The sequence below is a fragment of the Bactrocera neohumeralis genome, chromosome 4 (assembly GCF_024586455.1).
Source record: "Bactrocera neohumeralis isolate Rockhampton chromosome 4, APGP_CSIRO_Bneo_wtdbg2-racon-allhic-juicebox.fasta_v2, whole genome shotgun sequence".
NCBI lineage: Eukaryota > Metazoa > Arthropoda > Insecta > Diptera > Tephritidae > Bactrocera > Bactrocera neohumeralis.
In genome coordinates this window covers 70916007-70942117 of record NC_065921.1, presented here as the reverse complement: position 1 = coordinate 70942117, position 26111 = coordinate 70916007, and the positions used below count along the sequence as shown (strand labels likewise).

General features: G+C 41.6%; 2 protein-coding genes across 2 annotated transcripts in view; one reads left to right on the top strand and one right to left on the bottom strand.

The window, feature by feature from the left end:
- The window catches only part of LOC126756082 (uncharacterized), a 65413-nt gene that overhangs the window by 33498 nt on the left and 5804 nt on the right, over positions 1-26111 (top strand). Inside the window, exons 3-6 of the mRNA XM_050468907.1 lie at positions 22763-22848; positions 23153-23384; positions 23505-23701; positions 23797-24041. Coding sequence (XP_050324864.1) covers positions 22763-22848; positions 23153-23384; positions 23505-23701; positions 23797-24041 — 760 coding nt within the window. The remainder of the gene's footprint in view (positions 1-22762; positions 22849-23152; positions 23385-23504; positions 23702-23796; positions 24042-26111) is intronic.
- On the bottom strand, positions 2841-10682 carry LOC126757438 (uncharacterized). Its single transcript, XM_050471352.1, has 5 exons — positions 10514-10682; positions 5691-5767; positions 4694-5629; positions 3316-4252; positions 2841-3250 (listed from the first exon to the last, which is right to left on the bottom strand). Exons 1-5 carry the CDS (start codon positions 10680-10682, stop codon positions 2841-2843), a joined length of 2529 nt encoding a protein of 842 aa, XP_050327309.1.

Below are 26111 nucleotides of genomic sequence, written 5' to 3'. Positions count from 1 at the left end.
TCTCTGCGAATGCCCAGCTCTAGCACAGATCCGACACAAAACACTTTGAATCCATCAAGCACCAAACCTTGAATGGATTTCCACTAAAAGCATATCAGACATAAGTAGTTTCATCGAAACCTCAAAATGGTTTGAGAGAGAAGGTGAAACGTAATAGCAGATACAGGAGGTTCTACGAATAGTGATCAAAATGGCACATCAAGTGCTAATTGAGCCCGATAGGGCACACTCCTACCTACCTAGCTACCTAGAAAGTGTATGTGGAGTACTGCCTATTTTGTGGAATTTATGGGTTGAGAACAATAGTTCCAGGCACGGTAGAGCAAATAATCTTTGCTCAGCCTTATCCATCTACAAATAAAAGACTGTTCCTACAGCGACTTGAGTTTGTTCGTTTAGTTTTTATGGTTAAATACTACAGTAGTCCGTTCTGAATCATTCACTCCACGATTGTTACTGTGTTTAATGGGTCGAAGGAGGGAGGAGTTCTTCGCCAATCTTAGCTTTAAACTACCGGACCACTGTAGTCTACTTCATCATCTGACTCGTTTGAGTGCCTGGTCATTGCGTAATCGCTGGCAACTGCAAATCTGACAGGTTAGCCAGAGGAGGCACTCTTGTCACGCTTATATCGGAATGCGACAGAGTTAGATCTCCAATGGCTTCTTGCGAGCTATGGATCTTAGCAGGCGCTGTTTGACAGACCCACTCCTGTGAGACTGCAAAATCTTTTTGGCCTAGAGTAGAACGGAGGAGATCTTTTGAAATACTTGCCTTTAGCAAAGATCACCTTGTCGCAATAATAGAAGTTCTTACTTGACATTGTCCAATAGTAAGGTTGCACATCTTGACAGAAGCATGTTGTCGAAGTTGTATGTAGGAAGGTGAGGTGGAAACATACAGGTGCTTTCGTCTCCAGGGTCCGTCAATTGCAAGACTGAGAATGAAAAATCTGCCTAACCTTCTACGAAACGAGCTTTAGACATTTTTTAGGTAACACAATGGCTCGGCGTTCTGAGCTGTCCAAGTGAGATCTCTGTCTTAATCTAACCTAACCTAGCAACGTCGGTCTTAATAATCTTTGTCAAATTTCATGAAGTTACCTTGACAAATAAAAGAGTGTTCCATAAAAAGTCGAAATCTAACTCAATTTTAGGACGTAACCTAAAACTACATACATATGTATAACTTGTGGAAACTCAGCAGATAGTTTTTAAGAGTTACACTCTCACCTGTTTCTTTTTTAAGCGTCCAAAGTATTTTTCAATATGATCAGATTTCCTCTCTAAAGCATAAATCTTCAAAAATCGCCATCTCACACGATTGAGCACTGTTGCCTTGGCACCGTCCCAGGTGATTTGGCTTCGACCGACCTTCTGCTTCCTTGCGAATTTCAGTTAAGCGACATCATTGAATTTAGCTTCACTAAAACTTACTGATCCAAATGAGGTTAGATCACCGAAAGTACAGCCAATGGCCGGATAAAATCCGGTAGAACTGGCTGATGTTGGGACTGCTACTCCCGACCTTCAAGCACCACCTAAATCTATCAAACCACCAACATGGCTTCCGAAAAGTGCACAGCACCATCACAGCGCTGTGCGTCATCAACGATCAGATTGTTCATAGCCTCAACCAAAAACCACCTTGCGAGAGGACTATCCTTGTAGCGTTGGACTTGCCAAAAGCCTTTAAAACAGTCAATCAAATAACGCTACTTGAGGACATGGAAAAATCGACGCTCTCTTTAGGGCTGATGAGGTGGACTATGAACTATCTGAGCGGTTGACAATCATCCGTACTGTTTCGAGGTAAATACTCTAAATTGGGAAGAATTAAACAAGGGCTTCTGCAGGGTAGTGTCCTCTCCCCGTTAATGTATAACTTCTTCATCTCGAAACTCCCGCAAGTACCAGAGGGAATTTCTATTACCTCGTTCGCTGATGATTGCACGATAATTACTTCGGGCAATGGAATCGATAGTAAGTGCTCAAACGTAAATGGCTATTTCTCCGACTTTTTCGCTTTCCCGCTGCATGGAACTCAACACGCTCCCGCACTAAATCCACAGCGACCAGTGAAAACTGAACGAAGAAGTACAGACTTGATCTCTTGATCTTGCAGTCGATGGCGTTAAAATTCCAACTGTCAATAACCCTAAGATTTTAGATGTGATATTTGACAGCCACAGTACAGAGCCTCAAGTCGCTAGTCGGCAGCTTATGGGAGGGGAAAAAAACGTAGTTGTCAATACAAAGCAATTGCCCAGCTAGTCCTTAACTACGTCGTACCACGGATATGGTCGCCTTGATGCAGTGAAAAGCAGACAAGCACGCTACCGACATGTTAAAAAATTGCACTCCGGGTTACAACAGCATGCCTGTTGATGTCTCTCATCGAACATTAATACAGTGAGGCCGGTATGTTTCTAGTTAAGGAGCATAATGAACTCCTCTTCAAGCAGTTTCTGTTGGGGTGCCTTCGCAGAAGTTAGCAATCTCAAAGGACCGACTTGATTTGACTTTAACAACTGTTTCCAGGATAGGGAAAAAACGTTGGCACAAGTGTATTGGATCCAAGGGGTATTACATTGAGAAGGACGACATAGATTGTGAAGAATAAATAAGAATTTTCAAATTACGAACAAAGTCTTGTCGACGAAAATAATAAAGTACATACATATAGTCTGTATACCTTCGTCCAGTTAGTAAATAGGGTCGCAGTTAACATCAATTTAACTAAATTTTTTTTTAAGTTTTATTGTAAGCTACCACTCAGACCTCCAACTAAATCTTACACTCTTGTCTATTATCATTTTATTATAGAAAATTTAAAAGAAATTAGTAAAAGACACGCAAGTCGACATATCTCCGTTTGATGGGAGTAAATCGTATATCCCTTACAGCATTCACTTCGTAAATTTGCTGACCAATTTGTCGATTATTATTGGATTTTATCTTTCCTTGCTGTCTTACGCTATTTTTCTTTGCCTTCCTAAAGCGTTTCTTCAGTGGCCACCAAGTACGCGCAGATTTAGTTTTAGTTTTCGAAGACTTCTTTGTACGCTTGGAGCCCTTACCTCTGGGCGCTTTCTTGGACTGCATCGTAGTAGTATTCTTATTCAAACAAGTTGCTGCTATCCAGTAATAAACGAGTTCACATATAAATAAAATTATGCCAGCCACAATACCTATAATTAATATGGCGAAGGGTCCTTTCAGATGATCGGTGGTGAGAACAATCGTGGACTCTGGAATGTAAGATATTTTAAGCATATTGCTGAATAAAGATGACTTAACATTTTCTTAATTTAACTTTTAAAATCCGGTCGCATGCGCGATATTCTATTCAGGTACGTGTTGTTGTAGTGAAAGTCTTGCTCAATCTTCTGGAATATGCCGTGATCTCGCATAGCGCCAATCAGCCAATTAAAATCCGGTATCAGCGGAAAGCCGGCCTTTGTTATGATTTGTAGTGGTGTTGAGAAAACATTTTGTGGGAATGCGAAAATCTGATCGGCCAGCCTGTCTTGCAATACATACATGCGGCTTGCTAATAGCACACGCTTGCCATTTTTTACAGCACGAAGATTGGCTGAATTTGGTATGAATAAACTGGAATCGTTGTATTTTTCGAAGATCCACATATCCTCATCATTTTCAAACCAGTCCTGGTTCTCATCCGGCCCGCCAAACGGTATATCAGCTTCGATTACTTCTTTGAGAGTGTCTATTTGATGCAGGAAGCCAGGATCGGTGAACACAGAAATCAGCTGGGATGTGTAGACCGCAACAACGTTCATACCATAAAAGGTCAAGGCGAGAAAGAAAATACGTGAAGCGTAACACTCAGGACGCTCTTCAACCGACACACAGATGGAGACCGCCATGGCATTTATACCAGCTAACGACAAGTCTTTGTGATCTGACGGTTCCGGTAATACGTTAACGAAGAAATACCAAAATAGCCAAGTTAGTAAGAGCAATGCCAAGAAACACATCCATGTTTCGTCTTGGAAAATTTGATAGAGTGCTATCCATGCTGGTCTTGGATCAGCTAGCTTTACGTACCAAGTGTAACTATCGGAGAGGTAACAGGTGGAAGCCCAAAAGTCTTCATTAACTTCGTTGTCTGGATAGAAGCCGCCCAGTATGAAATCGCAGTTACGGTCGATCAACTTGCCAAGTAGGCCAGTCCATGTGCCATTTTCCTCGCGTACTCCGCGGTTATCACGCTTGCATGATTGCTTGATCTACAAGTGAAAATAAAAGAACTATATTTTCTCTCATGACGGCATAAACTAGCTAACTTCAACGAAATATTTCAAGAAACTGATCAGGATTGCGGGAAAAGCTGCACTCGGGACGTGCGTCCATCTGTCGGCCGGTCTTTTATTAATTAGCTACCTCGTGGACCTCAGTTTTTGAGATATCCATCTGAAATTTTGAAAACGTTCTTTTCTCTCCAAGAAGCTGCTTATTTCTCGGACCACTATAGGACAAGCTGTTAGACAAACTGATCGATTATCATCAAGTCTTTGTATGGAAAACCTTTTTAGATGACAAGATATATTTAGATTTTGGGAAAGTTGTACAGATCGGACCACTATAGAACATAGGATAGCTATCCACAAATTGATCCATCAAAATCAAGTCCTTTTGTGAAAAGCTTTTTTTTTATCGACAAAACTTACTTTGAATTTAAGACGATTGCGCATGAAGGTTATAATACGCAACTCGATGCCCGCGTGACAGTTCTTTTCCACAAACGGCGCTGCAATGGCCGCACACATTAGAAACGTACAGTTTTTTATCTCGATGTCTCGCTCGAACTTGCGTAACTTTCTCTTTACCTCAGCCGTGCTCGGTTGTGGCTGCCCATTCGTGCATTCGCCTATTTTGGACACACGAATCGTGCGACAGTTCTCATGGTTGTAATAGTCCATTACCAAAAACGAGTAGTCGAGATCGGCTGTAGCATAGAGCAGTGCGATTTGATGCACATAATATTGTTTTTGTAAAAGTGTGAATAGTTCCATTGCCACCGCGTGCTCGCTGTCTCGTCGTGTTGAATTATTGTACAGTAAAAGGAAACGTGCGCCCGGATTCCATGAGTTCATTCTACTAATGTAATCTCTCATGAGCTGCCGCAGTAAGTCCGCGCTGTCCACAATAATGATGTAGTAATCAGTGGAGATGACGGCGCTGTCGCTGATTTTCAATTTCACGTATTTATTGTTGTTGTATACAGTGCGCAGCTGGTAGAAACGGCGACCCCGTTCATTACTTTGGCTAATAACCTCATTCAATAGTTTCGTGATGCCGTCCTGTATCTCCAAGCCTGGCGAAGATATGTTGTAGCTGTTCGTTATGAGCACGTTATAGGCACGCGTTAGATGCGCTCGACTTATAAAAGTAATCTTCGTGTATGCTTCTAGGCACTGTACACCCGAAAGCCATGGTTTCTCATCCAATTCGGCTTGTGGACGTAGAAATATTACACTATTAGCTGTCTCCTGGTGCTCGTTCATGAGCGCTTGACAAGGCCCAGCGCTGAGTACTTGTAATATCACAAATGCGACGCTCTCAAGCATTCCCACGGTTTGCGCTGTTCTCATCGCGAATTGCAACTGTCGTGAAATGACACAGAATTTGATTTTATTATGGCAAAAATAGTTCGTCGTCTGCTACCATTGCATTGTGGCATGCAACTGTTGCATGTATGCGAAATTTGCATGTGACATTGTTGACTTTAGGCGCTTGTTGAACTGAAATGAAAAATTCACAAGATTCACATACAAACCGAATGGTTTTCAAATATATGATACTGATATACATTTATATAAAAAAGTATGTATTAAAATTTACTAACCACTTGGTCGGTTAGCTTGGTGAGAGTACTCTCTAAAGCATTAGGAAAATGCCTAGACTCTCTTTCTGTGGCCTTACTTCAGCTAAGGTTGGTTTGAGTGCCTGACCTTAGCGTTATTGCAAGAAACTGCAAGGCTGAAGATCTTATCAGGTTAGGTTTCTAAATCTCTCTATCTTATAGAGTGGAAACGAGTAAGCATCATCACTTTATACTGAGTCTCAGGTTACAAAGAAATCCCAGAGAAAATAAATAGCGAAGAGATTGGTAAAATTTCCATCCGTCTGATTACCGTACAAGTACACGGAATACTAAAGTTACTAAACAAAATTTACAATGAAATTTCCGAAAAGGCTGATAGCCAATCAGGCTAATATATAATGCCTTAAAGACATGCTGAATCACTGAGATATTCTGTAAGAGTCTCGAAGGAAAACACGCATTTGGACACACGGTTTCTAAATAACCGCAGAGCGGTTATTGGCCCAATGACAGGTCACAACTTAACGGTATTACATACGAGCCGGACGGTGGAACACCTCCTATTCCTCTGTCCAGCATTATCTATAACTCGCGTAAAATATCTAGGAGTTTCAAAGAGCTAGAGGAAGTATCAAATATTTACAAAGGAGGTCTAAGTACGGCGTGGCAGGTGGCCAGTATAACGTAACCTTAACTCGGCAAACGCAGGGTAAATCGGGGTAAGAGATCCAGTGTTGGAGTTCTTACTAAACTTTTATCGGATGCCTGGTCTATGAGAATTTTTGTTCAATGGTTTGTCTAATATAGATATCAGCGAGTCTCTTTGTGATAAGGCTAATACCATCCATCAGGCCACAGCGGAATCACAGCCAATTGCAAAATGGATGAGCTCATACCTTAGTACCACTACCAACCGTTCGGAGCAATCGATCTCTTCGTGCGTTTTACTACTGGATGGTTCAGCTTCGCTGGAGTCTCATCAACGCTGAGATATCATTCGTTCTTGTGCTATCGCAAGATCCTTTTGGTCCAAAGTGGATCGCAAGCGGTCTAGCGAGCATCTCGTCCTCAGCAAGGTTATCTCTTTTCTCGTAGAAAAAGTTCTAACTGAACATTACCCTATCGGTGTTCACGTGGCAAGATTAAGAATATAATAGGATGCCAGTGGTAGAAGCTGTTTCGAAACAGACGCGGTTGAAACATCTCAACACTTCCATTTTGATTGTAACGCCTTTGCAAGATCAAGGCTTAAATATTTGGGAACTCAGACCTGCAAACGTCCTGAGCTGGTGAGAAAAGAAAAACAACGTTTTGTAACTTATAAGATCTGATTATAGCAGATTTTGTAGTTTCACAGAGGAAAGGACTGTACCTGGTAGCCTAAGTGCGATCATCTCAATACATTCTTCTTGCATGTCCAGCTTTTACCATATCAAGGTTAAAATATCTTAAATCTCAGGCTTTTTGACACAAGGGAGAAGTATCTGAAGCATAAGTAAAACAAATGAGCAGATTTGTGTAGGTTCAAGGCGCTTGGGCGAAATATAAAATATCCAACTACAGCAGCGTTTATCTGACTTTACAAAGGGCTGCTCACAGCAGTCCAACTGTATTGAACTCGCCATATAGGGGATCAGATTAACTCTCTTAACCTCATAGGGTAGATAGTTAGGTAGGATTGCTGACACCAATGAAATTACTTATATCCGTTATACTTTTGTGAACAGCCATTCAATGTTTGGCGCCTGATGGGTTCCAAGTATTTTGTGACGGATTTTTGATAAAGCTGAGCATGCACAGTATGTGGAAGAGAGTTTCCGTATACTCTTCTAGCTTGAAGGTGCGGCAAATATGGTTATAAAGTAGGCTCATGTTGGTTCATGATCCGCAAGGCATCGCAGTGTTCCGTTATGTTGGTGTAAGTCTGAATATTATTATTTATTTAAGGTAGTAGTCTGGACTTTGAAAAAAAAAGTCCCTTTATTTTAGCAAAGAAAGGGTTGTAAAATAAAAAGTTGGCGGTGAAAAGAAATTCTCGTTAATACCGACGAGAACTATCAATCGGTTCAGTAAAAAAAAAGTTAGGACCCGGGCCGACCAGAAAAACAATTTTTTGAAAAAACGCGTTTAAAGTTCAACAACTTCGAGAGAGAGGACGCCGAGGTGCTCTAGGAAACTCATTATAACTCCCGAAATATTTCGAATTTTCTGTCCGAAATTTTCACAGTATATTCTCAAGGCATTGTACTTTCAAATTAAGCAAAAAAAATTTCGATTATTTGAACCCAAGTTACCAGACTACTACCTTAATAAGCCGTTCGCTTTATTCCTCTCATACTTGAGCCATTTCTGCTTTGTTATCTTGTAGCTTTTTATTTCCATATTTGATCCCTCTTGGCCATTTCTAAAGAGGCTCCTAGCTTTGCCAACTCGTTTGTCTTTTCATTACCGATAATTTTCCTGTGACCGGAATCCCAAATTAGGGACAAGTCGTGTTGACATCACTATGCTTAAAGCCTTCCTGCATTTGTTCACTTCACTTGAATTAATCTTTGTCGTCGACAATGCCAGCAACGCCACCTGGATATCCATGTATGAGGTTACTTTCTGTATCTTCTCGAAGTTATTCAATAGAACTCTACTGGTCTTTTTTATACATAGCACACCTTGGAAGCTGTTGGCCGCGTTTGGTAGACGGATAGAAAGAGAGACATCAAGGTCATTGGATTACAGCCCTGTCTATACTCAACAGCCCATTTAGGACCCATCGCTATAGTTAGGGTAGTACCCTCCTCATCTACTAAAACTCTGCTCCATTGATGTCTAGAGGGTAACCTAACCCGAAAGCGACTATTGAAATCAAATCTTGGTACTCCCAAGTTTTATAGTCTGTAGTCTGATTTACTTAGGTTTAGCTGGTTCAGGTTGGCGGTTTAACGATGAAATCAAAATAAATGGTAAGCGCTTTCTTCAGCCTTAATCATTTTTGATGAAACGAATAAAGGAGTTCCAGTCCTATTGTGGTTAGTCCATTTTTCCTAGTTCATTTGTTTCCTAATATTTTTAAACAATTTTTTTTATAAAACATATAGTAAAATCTCTCAACGAGGGCAAGACGAAATATCTCCTGTCATCAAACAAACAGTCGTCGCACTCGCGACTTGGTTCTCACGTCACTGTTGACAGTCATAACTTTGAAGTCGTAGATAATTTCGTCTATCTTGGAACCAGCGTAAACACCACCAACAATGTCAGCCAACTGCGTGCGTCTTCGGACTGAGTAGGCAATTGAGAAGCAAAGTCCTCTCTCGACGAACAAAAACTAAACTCTATAAGTCGCTCATAATTCCCGTCCTGCTACATGGTGCAGAGGCTTGGGCGATGACAACAACCGATGAGTCGACGTTGCGAGTTTTCGAGAGAAAAGTTCTGCGAAAGATTTATGGTCCTTTGCGCGTTGGCTACGGCGAATATCGCATTCGATGGAACGATGAGCTGTATGAGATATATGACGACATTGACATAGTTTAGCGTATTAAAAGACACGATCATGTTGTGTATGGACAAAAACAGTACAGCTCTGAAAGTATTCGACGCAGTACCCGCCGGGGGAAGCAGAGGATGAGAAGACCTCCACTCCGTTGGAAGGACCAAGTGGAGAAGGACTTGGAATATCCAATGGGCGCCACGCAGCGAAAAGAAGAAACGACTGGCGCGCTGTTGTTAACTCGGCTATAACCGCGTAAGCGGTGTCTACGCCAATAAAGAAGAAGAAGAAAATCTCCCAGTCTTTCTGTACGGTTAATAGTCTTGTCCGCTTAATAGGTTGTGCTTAATAAACATCAAAAAATGTTGGGATCGGCCAATAGTACGGCTAATGGAGATTTCCGCTTAATAGAGCGTCCATTTAATAGAGCTTACCCAGTATGCCCAAACATTCTAAATCTTTAAATTATTTGCAACTTCTCGAATCGAATCTACATTACCATAGATACATTTTCTATTTCCGCTGACAATGTTAACATTTCTGAGTGTTGCTTTAAGATTGTTGCTTGTAGTTACCCGAGTATCTTCTGCCATCTCGTTAAAAAGTTAAAATGTCTGCCAATCGCGGAAGTCATAAAACAAACGCGTCAACTTATTACATTTTCCATTCACTACGCAATTTCTGCCACTGTTGTAATTAAAGTTAAATTTACGAGCAATTGTCATAGGAACACACAGAGCAGCATACAACGAAAGTTAAAGCTCAGCTGAGAGACGAGTTCAGACAATGCCTGAAACCCGCCGGCCAGACGCGTCCACGCATCGTTTGGGGCGCATAAATAAACGAAGCGAGGAGTAAATCAAGTGGGCGACACAATCGGACCACCGCCACCAGCACCACCAATCATCTCGGAAGCACAACCAAATGGCTTTGCTGCTTGCATACAGCATCAAGTTTAACTAAGCCATCAAAGACGAGAAAATGGTTAAGCATTTCGTATGCGTTCGCACTTAGTAAACATCACAAAAACAATGCATATGTTTGGCTAAGATTGTTGCCACTTCTTTCCGGCAGTCGAAAGTGGTTTTATATGCGAGTACATGGCAAACATTTTTGGCGTTCTGGCTCGCTTCTCTACAGCTCACATCACCGCAGCGCCTCAGCATTGCTATGCACGGGCCGTTAGTGAGTGTGGCAATGTCGGGAATGACTCATTCGCCACAGCCACTTGGTGGTGGTGATGACCGCCAAAATGACAAGTGGCGTCCGGCAGCAACATTGAAATTGTTGCTGTTGCCAGTTTAATGGCCGCCTCAGCTAATGGTGTTGGTGTCATAACATTCATCTTTTCGCCGTCGTAATATTTCTTAAGCGCCCTGCTTAATTCGGGAAACATCGCATGCGTTGTGGTTGGCGGCCGGGCGCAAGTAGTTGGCAGTTCACACAGCAACTTTATACGGTTTTGTGTCTACTTGCAATAAATGTTTTAATGTTGCCGACAGACGATTCAGCGATAACAATAACGACTTGATGTGACTCCCAATTCGGGCCTTTTATGGGTGCTTGCATTAACAAGTGCTTGCAGTGTTGTGCCATTTTTGTTGCTTTCTACTACTGGCAATTCGAGAAAAGCAAATGTTATGTACACACTCCGATTATTGTTTCCATATTATCCTTAAAGTTGTATTAAATGTAATTAAAATTTAGTAACTGTAAAGCATTCAGAAGATAATTTAGCAGTTATTTGCGTTAAATTCCCGTAAACCCTCTTGGTTGCTTAGTAAGTTGACAGGACATTTATTAGCTGAAACGCCGATCTGTTGTGATGCCCCGAACTCCTAAGTGATGATCAAAAAGACTTTCGCATATCGGCAAGGTGCCTTGAACCTGCAAATAAATTTGACGGCTAACATGAATTCGTCTTGTTCGTAGAAGGTATGCTTGCTTCAACTTTAGTCAAGCACAAACTGGACAGTAGTGCGAAAAGTTTCGACCTCACTATCCTCCATGGAGTTTTGACAATTCTTCTTCTTCTTTATTGGCGTAGACACCGCTTACGCCGTTATAGCCGAGTTAACAACAGCTCGCCAGTCGTTTCTTCTTTTCGCTACGTGGCGCCAATTGGATATTCCAAACGAAGCCAGGTCTTCTCCACTTGGTCCTTCTAACAAGTGGAGGTCTTCCTCTGCTTCACCCGGCGGGTACTGCGTCGAATACTTTCAAAGTGAATGATAGTACTCGGCGACGGAGTCTCTCTCCCACCACGAATCCCACACCAAACTTGCGCTCCTTTATATGGCCACTGTAGTAAATTCCACAAGGACCGTGTCTGTCCTTGTCCCGTCCATCGAATTTCTTGGACGGCGATGATGTCAGCCTTTATTTTCACGAGGACATCAATCAGCTGAGCAGCTGGGCAGCGGCACCTTCCCAATTAAGGGACCGGACATTCCAGGTGCATGCCCTCAAATCGTAGTAATTATTTCGGTGGCCATGGTCGTCATCAAAAGGGGGGTCTCTCATCCGAGGCTTGTTGCTTCCTTTCATTGAAGGTATTTTTTTACGAGGCGCGTCCCAAACCCAACGCACAACCCTGAGGAGGGGATGTTTCGCCTTCTCACTTTAGCTCGCCTTCAAACGGATGTTCTTATCCTACCCAGAGGATACTTGGTCAAAGACCGGAAGTCGTGAGCTGCTTGAATCATATGTAAAAGAATCGTTTCTGGCCATTCCCAAGTGAATGGCGATAAGAGAATTTTCCTCACTTGCGCGAACTTCTACACATGACTCCATCCTCCAGTTTTGACAATTGCCTTCCCCAAAATATATGTGTACCTGTTATACAATGTAATCCTTACTTCCACTCTAGACCAGAATAATCTCGCTGCAGCACAGAAACTGGTTGCTAACCAACACTTAGAGAGCTCACACGCGATGCACAGATTCGATGCTAACAGACAAGAGGCCAACAGCGCACCGACTCTTTACCAGTCTAAAGAGATTCGGGTAAGGCTTCTTGCAAGAATATCAGTCTTGAAATTTCCTGCGATACCCGCACCAGTCTCGATAACGAAAAAACTTGAGGATACAGGGTCCGGCACTCGTTGTATCCAACTTCAGACCGTTCGCGCAGCTGTTGCTCTGGAATCAGCTTTTTATAAATTTGCTGAATGACAGTTCGGAGTATTGTTCACAAGTGTACAATAGTGATGGAATTCAAAGGTAATAGTGTGATTGCTTTATATTTAGCTGGAAAATCACATGTGAGCTCAAACACCTTAATGTAAATAAAGTTTTTGTTTATCGCACCATCACTCGTTACAATGATACTGGTAGCATCGCAAAACGCCATGGAGGTGGTCATCAAAAGACTGCAACGTCACGTGAGATAGTTCGGAAAGTGAAGAAGCCTACGACGCAGCATCCGACGCATATTGAAAAATGAGCTCAAGGTCAAGCCTTACAAGTTCCAAAAAGCCCATGATCTCACACAGAAGCAGCAACAAGTAAGACTTGAGAGAGCGAAACAGTTGCTTCGCTTGGCCGAAAGCAGTCAAATTCCGAGCAATTCGTAAACTCTCAAAACGATAGGGTTTACTTGACCGACCGTTCATACGAGAATCTAAGTCATCGGTTGGCCACCAGGAGGCAGCACCCGCCACAAATAATGGCTTGGGCCGCTGTCACCACAGATGGACGCTCTCCAATTGTTTTCATCGAGCCTGGCGTCAAAGTAAATGCGACATATTATCGGGAAAGTGTTCTGAAGGCTACTTTGAAACGTGGGCAAACAAACATTTCGATCGCAAACCATGGACGTTTCAACACGACTCAACACCGTCTCATAAAGCGCGAGTGAACTAAGAATGGCTGAAAAACAATGTTCCGAACTTCATTACGACCACACAATGGCTCTCGAATTAACCAGATGCGAATTCAATTGATTATTCTCTCTATCCAGTTTGGAGAGCAAGGTCTGAAGTAAAAAATACAATAGCCTTGAGATGCTGAAGAAAGCCATTGTCCGTGAGTGGGCCAAAATACCGGCAAGTCACATTCGGGCAGCTTGCGATTCGTTTTTTGACCGTCTCAAGGCCATTGTTAAGGCAAAAGGTGGTCATATCGAGAAAAAGTGAATTGGTCCTGAATTTATGATTTTTGTTAAAATAAATAAAAATAATTTTCCAAACCGAATTTATGGCTTTTTTAATTGGTTCGAGTGCCGGACCCTTTATTGCTAGTGAGGTCGGGCACTCCTTGACTAACCTTCAGCGCACTGTCAGCTAACGCGAGACCAGTATTGCCGCTCTGCTATCGGAGTGAATGAAGCTGCACTTCAAAGCAGTGTAACTTCTGTTTATTGCAGCCATTTCTGCTTAAAAACGTTACAGGCATATAATATTTAATAGAGAGCTCTCGACAGAAATGTTTCTGACAGAAAACTTTCACCTCCACGTTTCCCCTAAGCATCGACCCGACCGTAAAAAACTCACAGCGCCTCTCCTCCAGCGGGTTGACCCAGTCCGCATATTCCTTGTTGGTATGTTCGCAGAAAAAAACACCACCACACAGCTCTGGACCAGCTTATCGAGGATGCAGCCGAATCTACAGAGGATGTCGGCATGTTCTGCAACTGCTAAGCCTAAAGAGTTTCCTCCTAAAGAAAAAGTCACTTCATAAATGACTTATAGAGTGGACTACAATTGGATTTAAATACAATTTTTCTATGCAACCCTGATATAATGCTATCAAACCTGTTTTTAAATAAAGAAACATTTTTTTAAAGTGTGGCAAGCAAAACAACGGTGATTTAGACATCTTCGATTTATTGGTATTCTTCTAACGTCGGTGCGCAAATCTCTTAGCAAATTTGCTTTACGTTTTTTCCTCTTCCTCAAATAATTTGAGAAGAAAAGTAGAGATAGAGAAACTCATAGAATTTCCGTGGAATTTTATTGGAGTTTAAATTGTATTTGTTATTCTGTTATGACAGCTGCTTCTAGCAGCATATTGCTACTAGCGAAATAGTAAACAAGGGAAAGAGCAATAATGCCATCAATCGAAAGGTGAGTGGGGATGATGTATCGAACGGAGTACCGCTCTCAGGCATAAGCGCCCATCTGCGCACATCCCGCTGCTGCTTATTGCGCTACAAAAAGGTATCGGTTATTATTTCTTTAGGACATTTAGGCTGGCATAAGATACTGCATCTTAAAGTTGCTTCCTAATCTATATTGTGGCCATCCGTATTGAGACACTTGCATGAGAACATTCGTCGAAAACGGGCAGAATTGTGGAAGAACAATTCCTGAATTTTACCCGATGATAATGCATTATCGCATCGAGCTGCGATTGTGACCGAATTTAAAGCCAACAAGTAAGGAAGGGCTAAGTTCGGGTGTCACCGAACATTTTATACCCTCGCATGATAAAGTGATAATCGAGATTTCATTATCCGTCATTTACATATTTTTCAAATACCGTATTTGTGTACATACTATTATATAGAGAAGGCATCAGATGGAATTCAAAATAGCGTTATATTGGAAGAACCACGCCGTGAACCGATTTCACCCATATTTCGTACATGTCATCGGGGTGTTAAGAAACTATTATATACCGAATTTCATTGAAATCGGTCTAGTAGTTCCTGAGATATGGTTTTTGGTTCATAAGTGGGCGACGCCACGCCCATTTTCAATTTTTAAAAAAGCCTGAGTGCAGCTTCCTTCTGCCGTTTCTTCCGTAAAATTTAGTGTTTCTGACGTTTTTTGTTAGTCGGTTAACGCACTTCTAGTGATTTTCAACATAACCTTTGTATGGGAGGTGGACGTGGTTATTATCCGATTTCTTCCATTTTTGAACTGTATATGGAAATGCCTGAAGGAAACGACTCTGTAGAGTTTGTTGACATAGCTATAGTAGTTTCCGAGATGTGTAGAAAAGACTAAGTGGGGGGCGGGGCCACGCCCACTTTTCCAGCAAAATTACGTCCAAATATGCGCCTCCCTAATGCGATCCTTTGTGCCAAATTTCACTTTAATATCTTTATTATGGCTTAGTTATGACACTTTATAGGTTTTCGGCTTTCGCCATTTTGTGGGCGTGGCAGTGGGCCGATCTTGCCCATCTTCGAACTTAACCTTCCTATGGAGCCAAGGAATACGTGTACCAAGTTTCATCATTATATCTCAATTTTTACTCAAGTTACAGCTTGCACGGACGGACGGACAGACGGACGAACGGACAGACAGACATCCGGATTTCAACTCTACTCGTCACCCTGATCACTTTGGTATATATAACCCTATATCTGACTCTTTTAGTTTTAGGACTTACAAACAACCGTTATGTGAACAAAACTATAATACTCTCCTTAGCGACTTTGTTGCGAGAGTATAAAAACGAATTGATTACCATGGATTAACCACAGCATTCACCAGATTTGGCTCCGTGTGACTTTTCCTTGCTCTGCAAACTGAAATTGAAACCCGTCTTCGGTACATCATTCAGATGACACAAAAATCGCTGAAGAATCTGAATGTCATTCCAAAACGCGCTTATGAAAAATCGTTGGCATAAGTCTATTACATCTGCTGGGGATTACTTTGAAGGCGACAAAATATTTGTTGATGAATATTTATATATTTAGCGTTTTCTAGATTGTTAGTCAAGTTTTATTCAAATTATTTGACATCCTCTAAAGCTACAACGTTTCATCCCATAATTACTTTATAACCGAAATTGTATGCTAACTATGGCTTAGTAGGACAGCATGGTCAATTGTGGCATGCCACAACGCTACTAATGCGGCCCACAAAGCTCTGTATTTATATTAGCGTCATGTCTACACCAGTGAGTTCGTTAGTTCACCGCCTCACCTACCATTCGAGCATAATTTATATATGCCGCCACCCAAATGCCCTTATCCGGAAGTTAAGGTGAAGCTGTTGGTGTTCCATAATCGCATTTTCCTCATTTAATAATCTGTGAATGTAAACAAATCTTTTGCAAAATAAATTGAAATACTTTGGCGTTGCTGTTGCTTTTCAGAGCCGTGAAGTAAATGTGAGAGAGAGCAACACACAAACCGCTAGGCTAAATGTATTTGCTCTTTTATTTTAGACGGTCATTTCCCGTAGACATTCCTAGGTATAAATTGAGTTTCTGATTTCATGAAATAATAAGAAATATAAGTAGTTAGAGTAAGGGCAAAAGGAAATGGAAAAGCAGCAGGGAAATTGGAAACCAACCGACCTACTAGGTTGCTATTATGTGTTTGCTAAATTATTTACAAAGTCGAAGGTTTACGGGAATGCAGTTTTCCTTGAAGGTAATACAATTTGCATGCAACTTAAGGAAACTGTAACGGTATTATGATAAATATTATGTATAAATTCACACGAAAACCGAATTATTTAAAGATAAATGTGTTGAACGCGATCATTTAAGATTGAGACGGGCAGAGCCGAAGTACTGGTTTGATTAGAGCCGCCAGTGACGACTACCTAGATACACGTCTTTTACTCTGCTTTTATAATAGCCAAGCAGCCGTCAATCCCATTTTCCTGCCTTTAAAATATATTCGTATCTTTTTTATCTGTTTCTTATAACCAGAAAGGTGTACATAAAGATAGAGAAGAAGTTTCTAAAACACAGCAGGAAATGTCAGAGACTTTATAAAATATACTTATAGCCCAGAGCATCTTAAAATTATGGAGGAAACACTCCCAGCCCGCTGAATGGCAATGAAAGCAGCACACCAGGAGATGGTGAACCCGTTTCCCCATTTGATGACAATAGAGCGGACATTCCATTGCCTGATCATGGAAGAGTTCGAATAGCAATTACCCATCTGAAGAACAACAAACCGACCGACCGAGCTTTCAAAATCCATCAGCTTCTTTGTAGAATATGGTGGGACGAAAATATACCCGAAGATTGGAATTTATATGTGCTCTGGCCAATCCACAAAAAGGAAGATCCCACAGTCTACGCTAACTACCGTGCGATAAGCCTTCTCAATATCGCATATAAGCTTGTATCGAGCGTACTGCGTACTAGAACCTTATAAGTATGGCTTCAATACTGGCAAATCAACAACTGACCAGATATTCACCATGCGTCAAGTCTTGGAAAAAACTTGTAAACTGAAGTTGAGCAATACCAGAAGCTCTGTCAGGATCGGATAGGACTTCTCTGAGCCGTTCGGTACCAAGTGAAACCTCCAAACCTCTGAGACAAGGCGACCCTCTATGGTGCGACTTCTTCAATCTACTGCTGGAGAAAATAATTTGAGCTGCAGAGCTGACTCAAGAAGGCACAATCTTTTATATCAGCCTCGAAATCCAACGCAGAATAACTCTTGCCAACGGGTAGTAAAGTCCTCGACAAACAAAGACAAGTCACTCATTATTCCCGTCTTGCTATTTGGTCCAGGGTCATGGACGATGACATCTGATGAGTCGGTGTTACGAATTTTCGAAAGAAACGGGAAAAAGAGGAAGACCTTAACTCCAGGTGGAGAAGGACCTACACTTGGAATCTGCAATTGGTGCCAAACAGCAAGCAAAAAGGAAAAACGACTGGCGCACTGTTGTAAACTCGGCGAGTTTATCCACTTAAGCATGTTCGCCAGCCTGTTCGTCTGTATATATGCGCACTAGTCCATTAAATTTGACAAAATAAATTAATGAAATGTGGCATGGATTATTGCTCAAAGTGACAGTACAATTTCCGAAGGAGTTGTTCAGGTCTGCCTGCTATGGCATAAAGCTGTCATACAAACTGGTCGGTCGAAATGAAGAAGTTGTATGGACAACCGTTTTATTTCACGGAAAATACTCACGAAATTTGGCATGAATTATTCTCCGAGGCAGTGCTATAAACTTCGAACTATTGTTCAGATCGGATCACTATAGAGTAGAGCTGCCATACCAAAAAACAAATTCTTCTTTAGAACCGTTTTTGATTTGTGAAGCGTATTACAGCTTCGGTGCAGCGCCGGTTAACTTTTTTCATGTTTTTTTTTTGGTTTTTTTTTATTACATTATGTCTCGTAATTCGCGTGCTTACTATGCCACAATAGCCTGTCAAAATCTTTGACACAAAGTCATCAAGCCGCAGGCAATGCTTGTACCAGAGTTGATAGCGCCGAGTAAGAAGTGCCACGAGTCGGCGAAAAAGTGCAGTGGCGCACATGATTGAGTATTTTACGCGCTGTCAACTTGCAACAGTGTTGCAAATTACGGCATATGAAATTATAATATTTCAATTTTGCCTTTTATTGTGTGTTGTTGCATGTGTAAGTCAGACAAATATGGTAGGACGGGGAGGGGAAACTAATTGCTTGCATATATTTGTCAGCCTCGCGTGCAAATTGAAACATCAAAACAGCAATTACATGCACATTACACATTACATGCTGGTTACATGCCCATACCACCATATATAGATACATATGTATGGTATGTATGTATGTATGTGTATCAATATAAGTAAAAAAGCAACGTGTGGCACCTCAGCGCGTGTTAATTAATGTTATGGTTAAGTTAATGATGCCGTGTGACCGCTTGCGTTTATATTATTTAATTTCTTTGGTTGTTGTCTTGGGTGGGGTTAGTATGTTAGTTATAACGGACACTCTCTGAGTCTCTGTTGGAGAATGTAATTAAATGTAATATGTATTTTAGTTATAAATTCACTATCCAATGAAGTTGTTTTTTGGTTTCCAATTACTTTTAATCATTTTAGAAATAATTTTTGTGCTTTAAAACTTTTGTATCAGAATGAAGTTACAAAGAGGACAGATACTTATAAAACAAGAAAACCCGTTGACTTCAAAGTAATCCTCAGCAGATTTAATACACTTATGTCAAAGATTTTTCCAGACCTCGAAACACTTTCCATAACCACTTTTTTGGATGGCCTTCACCTCCTTCAGCGAATTTTGTTTTATCTCTTCGATCGACTGAAAACGAGCTCCACAGAGCGGCAATTTCAGTTTGGGGAACAAGAAAAAATCACACGCGGCAAATCTGGTGAATACGGTGGTTGATGGATAGTATTCTTTGCATTTTTGGCTTTAAATTCGGTCACAATCGTGGCTCGATGCGATGGTGCATTATCATTGTGTAAAATCCGTGAATTGTTCTTCAACAATTCCGCCCGTTTTCGACGGATGTTCTCACGCAAACGCCTCAATGCGGCCAAATAGAACATCTTATTGACCATTTGGCCCTTCGGAACAAATTCATGATGCATCAAACCACGAATATCGAAAAAGCAATGAGCATTACGCTGATTTTTGAGTGGCTTTGGCGTGTTTTTTTTTTTGGTTTGGGCTCGTTTTTTCACTCCATTCCGTTAATTGTGGACTTGTTTGCATGTGAAACTCATAAACTCATGTCTCTTCGACAGTTATATCGTTTTCCATGAATGCGGCATTGGAATTCGCACCATCAAGCATGACCAAAGAGACCTGTTTACGGTACTCCTTTTGTAAGAAGTTCAGCTTTATCGGGACGTATCGAGCAAGAACGCATTTCATAACCAAAACATTTACCAAAATCATTCGAACGGGCTCTCAAGAAATATCGTGCTCTCTTGCCGCCGTTCTAACACTTGCCTGCCGGTTTTCAAGCTCCATGTCCTTCACTTTTTTGCCTTTCTCATTAGTTGAAGAGGTCGAAGGTCGTCCAGAACGAAGCATGTCTTCAACGATGGCTTTGTACCACTCGTAGGCTTCTGCTTTTGATAAAACTGAATCGCCGTCAGTCCTTTCTAACATTTGCAATGATTTCCCATAGGAAATGTGTTTACAAATACAAAATTTGAGGCAAATTCTTTGTTCGATAATTTTATCAGTTGTAAAAGCCGCAACTAAAATGAAAAACTAAGTTCTTTCTAGACACAAAGACCTACTGGTCCTTAGTAATGGCAGATGGAGGTTCAGATTTAGAAGAGCTGCCGACATTAATGCTTTTCGCGAAGTTTAATACAGACTTGATAACTGATTTTAATACATCAGCTAGCCCCTTGAACTGTGAAGCTCCTAGACTTCCAAGTCGAGTCAAGAAAAGCTTGGACAGAATCACTAGAGGTGTTCCATCCTCTCTATCATACCTACGTCTATGAACTTACTACATGTATCGTAGTTATTTATGCCCATCAGGCCCCCATGTGATGTCAGTAGGTTGTGATCTGACATTAGTAACAACAAACGTCCTGCAACCCTTTCGAGTTTGTATAGAAATCTTACGTGATTTCCTTCCGCCCCTTTGCAGAGGATCTTGGCAATCCTGCATGTCCTTAAGGCATTCCAACTCACCCTTATCCTTCTGTCAGAGCATCAGGAAATTTTATAGTGTATCGTTTTTAGTGCCTTCCGCGTTTCCTGTGCGGGTTCGATAGCATGTTGAATAGCATTTTTCAATTTCATCAGCTATTTTGTTTCCGGAATTGCTTTGAGGTCTTAACCCAGTTAATATGTAGCCGCTTAATACATTTGCTATCTCCTTGCTTCTAAGGATATTCACTGACGTAGTGCGTTGTGATATTATTGTTTTAATTGCTGTTTGGCTACCGACGTATTTCTTCTTTAAGTTAGTTCCTGTGTTGTTAGCTATCTTTTAACAGTACTGCGGTATTCCAGAAGCTTGAAACGTCGCCTAAAATACAGATCCGAGCAATAGACTCCGGCACTCACTCAATTAGCCGTTTTTGAATCATCTGTATAGAACTTGTAAGATCCGCTGATTCTCGTGTGACTTGAAACTTTCTCTCCCAGAGTTTTCCATTGCATTTCGAATTGGTGGTTGTACAACCTTTCTAGAGATGCCGTTGGGATGATTCTTACCATTACGCATAGAACAGCGAGCATCCGTATTGACCGCAATCACAAACTTTGATTGATTGTTTTAAAGCAAGAATTATTATAATATTATGTTAGGTTAAACTGATAGGCAAATAAGTGACGCATACTTGTAGATCAGTTTGATCCTTTGCGATACTAGATGGAGTTCAATCCAAGAAGAATAGTTATCGGATGCCTGCGCTTGGCGCGAATTTTAATAGACTCTGCGGCCTCTCACTGATATCTCCTCCAGTGTATCATACTGTGGGGTACACCGGATGCTTATGACGTAGTCTTGCCAATACGGGACAAGTGCACAAGAGATGCTGCATTGTTTCTCTAGTGCCCAGCTCTAGACATTTCCTGCAGTCTTCTCGATCTGTCAGCCCGATCCTGCGGACGTGTCTCGCCACCAGAAAGTGACAAATTAGTATTTCCATTATGTTCCTGCAGTCTCTTCTATCGAGTGTCAATATAAATTTTGTGTACTTCCGATCTACCGTTTTGCAGATGATTTTTGCAGTTTTGCACCCAGGTAGCTCGTTCCATTCGTCACGTGAGATGGTTCGGAAAGTGAAGAAGCGACTTGAGTGAAATCCACGACGAAGTGCCAATCAAATGGCTAAATCTGACCGCAGCATCCGACGCATATTGAAAAATGAGCTCGAGGTCAAGCCTTACAAGAATCTAAGTCATCGGTTGACCACAAGGAGGCAGCACCCGCCACAAATAATGGTTTGGGCCGCTGTCACCGCAGATGGGCGTTCTCCAATTGTTTTCATCGAGCCTGGCGTCAAAGTAAATGCGACATATTATCGTGAAAGTGTTCTGGAGGCTGCTTTGAAGCCGTGGGCAAACAAACATTTCAGTAGCAAACTATGGACGTTTCAACAAGACTCAGCACCGTCTCACAAAGCGCGAGTGAACCAAGAATGGCTGAAAAATAACGTTCCGAACTTACGACCACACAATGGCTCTCGAATTCACCAGATGCGAATCCAATGGATTATTCTCTCTGGGCCATTTTGAAGAGCAAGGTCCGAAGTGAAAAATACACCAGTCTCGAGACGCTGAAGAAAGCCATTGTCCGTGAGTGGGCCAAAATACCGGCAAGTCACATTCGGGCAGCTTGCGATTCGTGTTTTGACCGTCTCAAGGCCATAGTTAAGGCAAAAGGTGGTCATATCGAGCAAAAGGGAAATGGTCCTGAATTTATGATTACTTTCACACATTTTTTACTTTAAAATAAAAATAAAAATAATTTTCCAAACCGAATTTATGGCTTTTTTAATTGGCAAGTGCCGGACCCTGTAATATCAACCACTCATATTGAAAATAGAATTGGGTTTTGGTTATCAAATGGTTATATATTGGGTATATCTGACAGTGGAAGCTGAAAATCGTTTGTTACATATATATGTTATGATGTAGTGAATTGTAAGCAATAAAAAACTAATTTTCGATTTTTTTGATGAATCATGCGTTACGCATTTTAGGTGACGAAATATCATTTCTTATACATATATTGTATATATTCTGTTATAATAAAATATTTTCTTCTCTCTTTGTAGATTTTTGCTCAACATCAACAACTCCGCGCCGTTAACCATCACTTTTTCGCAGCAGGTCGTGCGTAAGCTTTACTTCAATCAAACAAGTGAGTAGCACAATTAGGTACATTCGGTTAGTTTGCCAGCAAGTTAAGTTACTCATACGCCACGGCGTTCATTTGCACACAAATTTGGTTTCCTTTAATTTTCATGCCTTGCTGCCAAACTACCGTTAATTTCACATTACAAATTACACATATTCTCTGCATTTTCCACCATTCGCAACTGCAACTCCGCATTCATGTATTTTCATCACTTTGACGTGCCCATTTGCATTAATCTTTGCCTGGCAATGCTCGTCTCCTCCGGTTTATCATGCATTCAACGCTTCACTTTGACTTCCGTCGGCAGTAAATTTATCGCGTTCACTGAAATCGGATCAGCGCACGGTGGTGCTGCCCTGTGCGTTGCGCGGCCACTACGATGTCTTCGTGCAGGCCCGTCAGCGCGGCTCCATCAAAATCGAGGCGCATGCAGCACATCCGCAGTCCGGCTGGCCGCTGCTCAATCGCACGCATCACATACGCATACGCACGCAGAATCTGGTGCGCAATCGTCAGATGATAGTCAAGTGGGACAAGAGGTGAGTGCAACACACTAGCTACCATACTTATTTACATAGGCAACGCTTTAACTGTAAAATATGCATTGATCACTGATTGACTTTCTTCGTTCGGCTGGGCGCGCTCGCATTGCGTTGCAGTAAATTTGATTTCCATGCGGTGCATTACTGTCTGGTGGTGAACACACAGCGCCGCCAATTGAATTTCTGCAATGCCGTCAATGACTACTTCTCGGCTGCGACCGCGCGTGAAACTGTTGCTGCGCCTGCCAACTGCTATCCCGGCTCGTTGGTGGACCACATATGGTTAAGACCACCGGAGCGTGCTAAGAAAATTGGTGAGTTACCGCACAACGTTGCGGTTGCTTCTAATTGCATTGCGGACATATCTCATAAACCATATACTCGTATATATATTTTTCACTGCCGCTAGATGTACGCAACGTCAACATTATCTGTACGGGCGCTCACACGCAACAGCTGCTGCGCGGTGTGCTACCGAATCTTACCTATTACTTGGATATATTTGGCGTTCACACACGCCGCCAAAATCTCACCTTTCACATTGCCTCGACACAAGTGGATTATAATCGGACGCATCCGGTTGCGCTGAGCGACAATATGCTAACCATGCGGAAAATATCGGGGCTAAATGGTGTGCAGGTCTTCAGTTTTAAGGTAAGTGAGAGTCGCAAGGAAATTGATTTTTAAAGTAAGCGTAGGTTGGTCCTTGGGGCTCAATTACCGCTAGATGCGTCATTTTGTTACACTATCGTGAGACCTTTATATCTTGATATCATGCTTCACTGGTGTGTTCAACCCATTAGGTGCCCTCAATGAGGCTACTTATCTCCATTTTGCCTGATAGAAATTCAAGGTTTGGTGTCTGCTGGATTCCAAGAGCTCGATGTATGGTTTGTGATAGAGCTGGGGTTTCACAGAGGAAGAGATTGGAAGTCGTGAGCTGCTTGAGCCATATGCCTTGCGTGAACTTCTACACATGACTCACAGTAGAACACCAGTAGAAAAGAACACGTTTGTATCTACTTTTCGTGAACCTATGTATGTATGTATGTAATAAGATCTCAGTTCTTATCTTGTCATAAGTTGTTCATATCTATTTCGCTATCATGATTTCCATATATTCTGAGCTATTTATTCAAATTGTGTATTGAGTTCCCTCTTGTTTGTTTCTAGTGGTCACGGTAGTATCTATATCTCGGTTTCATTTAGAGAAGCTCCTGAGTTAGCCAACTCGTCTGCTTTTTCGTTCCCAAAAATGTTCCTAAGACCGTGAACCAGTAGAGTTGACCTTCATTTCTTTAAAACGCTTATCTTTGGCGATGACAAGGCGAGTAGTATCGCCCGGATGTCTTTGTAAATGGTCACCTTCAGCATTCGCCGGTAGTTGTTTAGTAGAGCTCTACTGACCTTCCGCTTGGAAGATGCTAACTAAGCTTGGTATACGGAAGGTTAGAGCGACATATAATTTCTCGAAGTATACGCCCGTCCCTACACCACATTTTGGACAGTATACATTGAGGTAGTATCCTCCTCCTCTACTAAACTTCTTTTCATTCACGCCTAGAGAGTATTCCAACCTTGAAGTAACTATTGAAATCCAATTTTTGAGAATATAGTCTAATTTAATTAGATCAGTTTCGAGCAGGCTCAGATTTTCGCTATGTCCACAAAACTTTCTGTTTCAATCACCAATATCCTTGATTCTTATAGTAGCCATATAAGTTTTTCTACTAAGTGTCTAAGTATGGAAAATAAATACTTAGAAACTTAGTTCAGTTTAGTATCCATCTCGTCCCCTAGCTATTTTGCTGGGGGACAACGAAATTGTAGTACCACCGAGTGATGGAATATGAAATCGAGGTACTGCGCTTTTATACGGGTATATCATCAAATCCATATTGCTAGAGTTAACTCCGACAGTTCTTTTCATAATCTCACTGATTGTGGAAGGAAACAGCACTGATACCATTAACAGTATATATATACACATATATCGTCTTATCTATTCGTTGAATTGAAGTGGCATAACGAATTTAACGAATTTGAGACGAGTTTTTCAGCCGCAAAGTAAATCGCCATAGAAATGAGTAGTGAGTAATGGCGTGATGCCAAGACCGGACTAAGCCGTGGATGTATGAACACCTTTCAATAAAGCTGCCGGAGCTCCTGGCGAGTCACTTACGATGTGCATGGCCTGACATTGTCTTAATGAAATACAATTCCTCTCCTATTGGCCAAAGCTGACCACTTCTGAACGATCGATGTCTTCAGACGTTCCAATAGTTGATAGTAGAGATATGATAAGAGTTGGGATGTAAAAGAGCTGCTGTTGTTGTTGATGTAGCGGCAGCAATCTGCCGAGTTGATAGTCCTTGGTCGAATAAAAATTCGGGTCCGTTCCGGTTAAGTAGACTAGACTATTGAGCTGCTCATACTAGCTGATTCTATGCCAATCCCAATCCAAATATATAGCAAAACCTTCTTGATCCTGTCAACTTTAGCGTGAACCCCGTTTGTGTCGGCTCACAATGATTCGAACGCGACCATTTTCGCTTGATGTTGTCCTGAGCGACCTAGTTTTCATGACCAGTAGCCAGCCACTTCATAAATGGGTTGATTTTGCTTTGAATGAACAGCGATCTTCAGTTGAAAATTGGAACCATCAGGTTTTGTCGTATGACACGCTTACATCGAGCTTCTTTCTGTGTCGAACCTTATTTAAAT